The following is a 7,395-nucleotide window of genomic DNA, read 5'->3' on the forward strand; positions in this document are numbered from 1 at the left end:
AGACAAATGTCCTTCCTCCCCAGGGGCACAGAACCTGAGCCCCAGGTGTCTGAGACTCTGGTGTGCAAAGCCTTTTGTTTGCTGATCCTTCCGGCCTGGGTGAAGTGACTCACAGTGGCGGCTGGCAAGAAGGGTGCTAGTTCATGGCCCCGCATACCGTTTGAGGTCCTCACTGAGCTGACAGCTGGCCAGTGTGAGGCTGGGAGCATCTGTCTCCATGGCAACCTCTGCAGCTCCAGGAGAGGAAAAACTTAAGAGGCGGGGGCCTTTATTGCTGGTCCACTGTGCCCGAAAAGGGAGAGAGGGGCATGACCAAGTCCCTGCTGTCCCCCACCCATGACTGAGTTAGACCATGTCCCCTTCCTCTCCTCTGCAGTAGAAGGGGAGATGGCAGGGCAAGGTCAAAGCAAATAACCCAGGTACCTCTTTCTGTCCCCAACAGCTACGGATGTTTGACTTGAACGGGGATGGCAAGTTGGGCCTCTCAGAAATGTCCCGGTAAGTGCCCCGCCCCCTGCAAGGTGTCACTTGTAACAAGACTCCTGCAGATCCCTATCTCTGAGATCATTGGTGGGCAAAGTGGCAGGTCTGGGTGTCAAGAAGCTCAGGACAAAGCCAGATGGAAGTGGGAACGTCAACACCTTGCCTTGTCTGTCTCCCTCTTTTTCGAACTTTCCGTAACTCCTGATTGCCAAGTGCTCAGATGGTTTCCATAACTGCAGACGCTGCCTCTGTCGTCCCCCAGGCCGAGCTGTCCTCCCTGTGCTCTGTCTCCTAATCTCCCTCTGACGTTCTCTTTCCAGACTCTTGCCTGTTCAGGAAAACTTCCTGCTCAAATTCCAGGTAAAACAGCCGCTCTGCTGTCTTTGCTTCCTCCAGCCTCCTCCCTCGGACCTGAGCCCCGCCTCCCTCCTGCCCCGGCCACAGCGCGTAGCATGCGGCACACGGCACACAACACACACACAGCGCACAGCACACGGCACACAAACACACACAGCGCACACACACACAGCACAGCACACAGCACACAGCACACAAACACACGGCGCACACACACACAGCACAGCACACAGCACACACACACACAGCACAGCGCACAGCACACAGCACACAAACACACACGGCGCACACACACACAGCACAGCACACACACACAGCACAGCACACACACACAGCACAGCACACACAGCACACTCCACACACACACAACACAGCACACAGCACACACACACATAGCACAGCACACACACCACACTCCACACACACACAACACAGCACACAGCACACACACACATAGCACAGCACACACACACACACAGCACAGCACACACCACACACAGCACACTCCACACACACACAACACAGCACACAGCACACACAGCACACACACACATAGCACAGCACACACACCACACTCCACACACACACAACACAGCACACACACCACACACACCACACAGCATAGCACACACAGCACACACACACCTCACATAGCACACAACACACACCACATACACACGTACACAACACACAACACACACCCCAAACAGCACACAACTCATACCATACATCTAACACACACCACAGGTAACACCCACAACACACAGCATGCAGCACACACACACTATACACACACCAAACCACACAACATATGCCATACCACACACACGCACCCACATCATACACACACCACACTATACAACACATATCATACATACATACCACACACTCCACACCCCACAAACCCCACACCACACACAACATACAACACATACCATACCACGCACACCACACACCATGTACACAGCACACATCACACATACACACACCCCACACCACACACCATATACACACCACACGCACACACCCCACGTCACACGCCACACACACACCCTGGGTCCTTTGCTTCTGTCTTTAATACCTGGGTCCTTCCAGGGCATGAAGCTGACCTCAGAGGAGTTCAACGCCATCTTCACGTTTTACGACAAGGTAAGAGGGACGGTGGGGTGGGAGGGAACAGCAGAAGCCCCGTGACCAGGGAGCCCGGGCCAGAGGGCCGGACTCCATCCGCAGGAGCAGACGGGCTTTCCGGCGGGGCCGCCTGGGCTGTGGCTTCTCCCTGCAGCATCTTCTGCTGCGTGGGAGGACAAACGTCCTTCCCCATCCACGGCCGACGGCGCCCAAGGGTTTGTTTTCTTGGAAGCGCAGCAGGAATCACTAGTGGAAGAGGGTCGTGCTCAGTGCTGGGGTGGGGCCACAGGAGGAGACGTTAAGTACCGCCTGGTGCCGGCTCACACTTTCGCACGAGGGCCAGCTGCTTGTCTAGAAAGTGGGCGTGAGACGACCCCCTTAACCCCCGTCCCCTCTCCGTGCCCTGCCCACGTGACTCCAGCGGTCTGTAATCACAGGCTTGGAGGCAAACCATACATAGCCCCTGGGCCCAGGGAATTAAATAAACGCTTCTCGAACCTCATTTATGTTTTCAATGCCAATGAAAACCCCCACAACACAAGGCTGCCCACAGTCGGCACTGAACTGCCCATTCCTGCGACATGACGGGTAAAGACGGGAGGGACGCGTTATGTTGTCATGACAACAGAGTAACAGGAAGGCTGGACTCTTAGCCCTCCCTGGGGTGGGTGGGGTGGCTGGCCCGGGCCCCAGAGCTCTGCACTGACTCTGGCCCCATCATCACCAGGACGGGAGCGGCTACATTGATGAGCACGAGCTGGACGCCCTGCTGAAGGATCTGTATGAGAAAAACAAGAAGGTGAGCGCTGAGCCCAGAGGCCTGGGCCCCTGTCCCCGGGGCACAGGAGGGGCGAGTGAGCCAGAAGTGGAAAGAAATGCCTAGAGCTGCATTTTGCCCCCCTCTGATCTGCCATAATGAGGCAATGGCAGTTTTTTTGGTGTTTTATTTCTGGTTGATTGAATGATCGGTGTTTCCTTTTTTAAATTTAATTGTGGCAAAATACACATAACATAAAGTTTACCATCTTAATCTATTGAAACGTGCGATTCGGTGGCATTAAATAGCTTCGTAATGTTGTGCAAGCATCACCACCATGCATTTCCAGAACTCTGTTCATCTTGCAAAACTGAAACCTGTGCCCACTAAACAACAAACCCCCCCCCTTCCAGCCCCTGGCAACCACTCTTCTACTTTCTGGCTCTATTTTTGACTACTCTAAGTACCTCATATAAATCATGCCATATTTGTCCTTTTGTGACTGGCTTAATGTCACTTAGCACAATATCCTCAAGGTTCCTCCATGCTGTAGCATGTGACAGCACTTCCTTCCTTCCTAAAACAAAATAACATTGCACTGTGTGAACGTCCCACGTTTTATTTATCCGCTGCTCATCCGTGGACACTTGGGTAGCACCCACCTGCTGGCTGCTGTGAGCAGGGGCAGTTTTGACATGGCCCTGCGTGCGGAAGTGTTAGCCAAATTGCCAAGAAAAAAGACTTTGCACCCAAAGAGAGATTTTGGAGGGCAGGGACCAGTGGGGAGTGAAGGGTATTCTGAACTGATTAACTGAAGAATCTGGAGCTGGGGTTGGGGCCAAAAAGAGCCACCAAAGTTTGCTCCTCTTAAAGACAAGGTGGAGAAGTGAACTCCATTTTTCTGCCTGCTGTTGCCCCCGGGTGTAGCCGGGGAGCCCCTCCAGGTGGGCTCAGCGTGGTGCACTGGGTGGCAGGGGACAGGCGGGACAGCAGCCGGGAGACAAGCCTTGGCAGCTGTCTTCCTTCACCTCCCAGAAAAATGTCTTCCTCTGAGCAAATGGTTTTGCTGCTTTCTTTAATTAGACGATGAAAGCTCTGTAATTCCTTGCGTTGTCTAACTGCCTTGGCTGCCGAGCAAGAGCTAAATTTAATGCTCAATTTCAGGAAAAAAAAAATTCACTGCAGCCTCTGAGTCTGTCTGTCTCTCTCTCCAAGTGCTTTCTCATCTCTTTATCTTTATCCTGAATATCAGCTTTCATTTATTTCATCCTCAATTTTTTTTTTGTACCTACAATTGCTTTTGAAAGCGGTAGAAAATAAACAATAAGGAAGCAAATACTTCTCAGGAAGAAGGAAATGCTCACAGCAGGTATTGGAACTCAGCAAACTTTTTTCCTGGACCAAATTCTAGGAAAAAATTATTGATGTGCCTGTAGGTGGCCAAGGAGTGTTGGGCACCGGAATAGAAAAGATCTGTAAGTGTAATTATGTGCGTGAGGCTTAATTCGTCCTGCTAAAGCCCTGCCTTACACCTGAGGTTGATGAATCCTGAAGGCACACGTTAAATCTCAGAGTGACCCAAATTTCCTGGCCACCAACTAACTAGGCTCTTTGTTGATTAGCACGAGGGACAACTCATAGAGCTGCACAGGTTGACTCCACGGAAACAAAAGCAAAGATTCAGGTGCCAGGGTCTGCAGGCAGCTCTGACGGTTAGAGAAGAGGATATTAATAACGCTGTTTACCTGAGAGTCGCCACCTGTGTCAAGCTCCACATTTGGCACCTGGGATCGAACCAGTAGAAAGACCGAGCTGCGTGACTATAAATAGCAGCACCTGAGTTGGGAAGCGAAAGGCCATTTTTGGCAAACCCATAGCAGATGCGCATTCCGTGCTGCTGGTGCCTGCACGGGCTGTGATAAGGTTTCTGAGCTGATTAATATTTGAGGATCCTGGGGGCACAGGCTGATGGGATGGAACTTCGGTATTTCACAGCACTCCTGAGGCCATGGCAACTCACTACAGTTTTCCCCAGTTTTAAGCAAAACTAAATGCAGAAAGTAAGGAACCCCTCCCCCCGCTCATGCCACTAAGCCTCTCACGGCCACATTCACTGTGGGAATTGTCTCAAGCTTGGGGTTAATTGATATCCAGGGTCCCTTCTTGGCTCCTAGTTGAATGGCAGACAGCTCGGGCACGCCCCAGTGTTATGAATTAGGTGGTATTTCCAGGGACTTCACAACGTTAGGCAAGATGCCCCCATCCCCTGCAGCCCACTGAAAGCTAGAGATGCTTGCAGAGTGCCCTTGGGTTTTGGTGGCACCAAACCAGAAATCAGTAACACGTGGGGATGTCCCGATGTTCTGAAATGATGGGGAAAAAAAAAGAAAAGACCTTTGAGCACTGAAAGAGAGGTGATAGGACAATGAACCAGGTCAATAATTAGACTCCAGGGCGCAGGGGACTGGGGACATTTGTGAGACGATTGTACCACGGTTTTCTCACCAACAGAAGGGAGGCAATGGCCATGGGCCTGGAAGGAGAAGCATTAAAAAAAAGAGTATGTGCCACATTTAAACACGTGAAAGAACAAAATCAGGAGGAGAAAAAGTGGAGGAGGATGAGGGGGAGGGGAAAAGGAAGGAAGGAGGAGAGACAGAAAAAAAAGGAAGGAAGGAAGGAGGGAAGGAAAGCTGTTAAGTGATTTTCCAGTGTTGATGACTTTGTTGTATTTCCAACCTATTGGCTATTTGTACCCAAAATGATTACCATATAGCATATCGTCAACATGAGGTTTGCTATTCTGTTTACTCTGGAATTCCATTTTATATGAGACTACACGCCTGCGTTCACGCGACATCTGCCTTAGTGGTCTCTGAACACAACAGGAAGCCCGTAGGTGGTGAGCTTTGTTGCTGGAGGTGACAGGATTTAGAATTCCTTGTTTAAACAGATGCGATGCGGGGACACACAGCCCAGGAGGCCTGAAGACAAGGCCAGGGGACTTTCCTGGCATTCTCTTCCTCCCCTGGAGGGACCCAGATTGGCCTTGAGTAAGAGGAGGCCCAGTGACGTAGAGGAATACACCCAAGTTACACATAGATAATGACAGTCATCACAGTGGCTACCGCTTTCTTTGGAGGGCTTGCCGTGTGTCAGGCACTGTGCTATGTAATCATCGGGACACCTCAATGAGGTGACTGCTCTTAGTGTACCCATTTTGCAGATGAGGCACCTGAGGCTCAGAAAGGTTGACGCCTTTCCCCAAAGCCGTGCAGCCAGGAAGTGAAAGAGGGTTTTAACCCAGGCCTGGCTGACTCAAAGCCTGTGCCTTGTGTTCCTCTAAGCCACTGACGCTGGGACGGGGTGAGGGAAAGGTGCTGGCAGGTGTGCTTGCGCGTGTGTAGGGTGGCTTCTTTGGTTGGAGCCATCCCCTGAGCCTGCTCTAACCCTCTCCCTGCATCTCCTAGGAAATGAACATTCAACAGCTCACCAGCTACAGAAAGAGCGTCATGTCCTTGGCCGAGGCGGGGAAGCTCTACCGCAAGGACCTGGAGATTGTGCTCTGCAGCGAGCCCCCCGTGTAAAGTGCGGAACAGGGGCTGCGTCTCCACCTCCCCAAATCCTGCCCCTGCTGCCCCGACACTTCTACCCAGACCCAGAGCTCATGAGCACCCCCGCCCCGCCCCTGCACCCCGCACACGCAGCCTGCAGCGCAGGAACGGAGAGCTGGAGGACGGGCCACCGCGGGCTTCCCTGGAGCCCCTCCACTCAGTCCTGCCCAGACGGACGCGCTCCCTGCGGTGGGTCACCACCTGCATGGAAGTGTTGGGGCGCAGGTGGGAGGGCCCCGATTCTCTCCGCTGTGATGCATGAGCTCCTTCGCTGTACGATTTCGGCTTCTGTGTCCAACAGAGTGGACTCTTCCCTCTCGCTCCCCCCGCCTTCCCCTCATGCTGCCGCCTGCCCCAAAAGTCCAAGTTCCACCCGCCACCTGCTAAGGGTGTAGCTGTCTTCTCCCAGCTCCCGTGTGTGCAGGGCCCTGCCCTTTCCTCGCCGTCTGTGCACCGCGTGCTCCTGTTCTCTTTGGGTTTCTTGTTTTACCAAAGAAGAGTTTACAGATAATAAAATGGAAACGTTCTGCTGTGGAAGCTCACCCAGTTCTTGTCAAGTCATCAGCTTGTCCTTGCAGCTAGCAGCTCTTCTTGACAAAGGGAGGGCCTGTTCTCTTGAGGGTGGGGGAGGGTGCTGGGACCACCAAAGTGGGGTGTAGGACCCCAAGACTCTATCTACGGCTTTCACTCATCATTCATTGCCTGTCCCCTCACCAACTCAGTCACTTCTCTATGTTTCTACGTCTCCAAGATTATAACAGCAGTTTCAAGTTCATTGAAATCTTGCTGAGTGCCCAGGATTGTGCTAAACAGTTGACCTGCAGTATCTGTCTTAGTTGTTTGAGAGAAGTGCTGTGATTGTCACCACTGGACGGGACAGGAAACTGAAGATACAAGAGTTAAGTAATAAGACCCATATTTCATGGTCAGTTGCAGGCAGAGCCAAGGTTCAAATCCACCAGATCCGCGTCCTAAACCATCGCCTACCTTTACAATGGGGATACCAGTGGGGTGTGGCAATTGTGGGACTGGGTGATCCCCACCAAGCAGGAG

General features: G+C 52.3%; 1 protein-coding gene across 1 annotated transcript in view; it reads left to right on the top strand.

Moving 5' to 3' along the window:
* Window positions 1-6,882, top strand: part of CALB2 (calbindin 2) — a 28,505-nt gene extending 21,623 nt beyond the window's left edge. The window contains exons 7-11 of the mRNA XM_045534002.1: window positions 443-498; window positions 804-843; window positions 1,936-1,989; window positions 2,699-2,770; window positions 6,199-6,882. Coding sequence (XP_045389958.1) covers window positions 443-498; window positions 804-843; window positions 1,936-1,989; window positions 2,699-2,770; window positions 6,199-6,315 — 339 coding nt within the window. The 3' untranslated portion in view covers window positions 6,316-6,882. The remainder of the gene's footprint in view (window positions 1-442; window positions 499-803; window positions 844-1,935; window positions 1,990-2,698; window positions 2,771-6,198) is intronic.
* The last annotated feature ends 513 nt before the right edge of the window (window positions 6,883-7,395 follow it).

The sequence above is a fragment of the Lemur catta genome, chromosome 20 (genome assembly GCF_020740605.2).
Source record: "Lemur catta isolate mLemCat1 chromosome 20, mLemCat1.pri, whole genome shotgun sequence".
NCBI classification, from domain to species: domain Eukaryota; kingdom Metazoa; phylum Chordata; class Mammalia; order Primates; family Lemuridae; genus Lemur; species Lemur catta.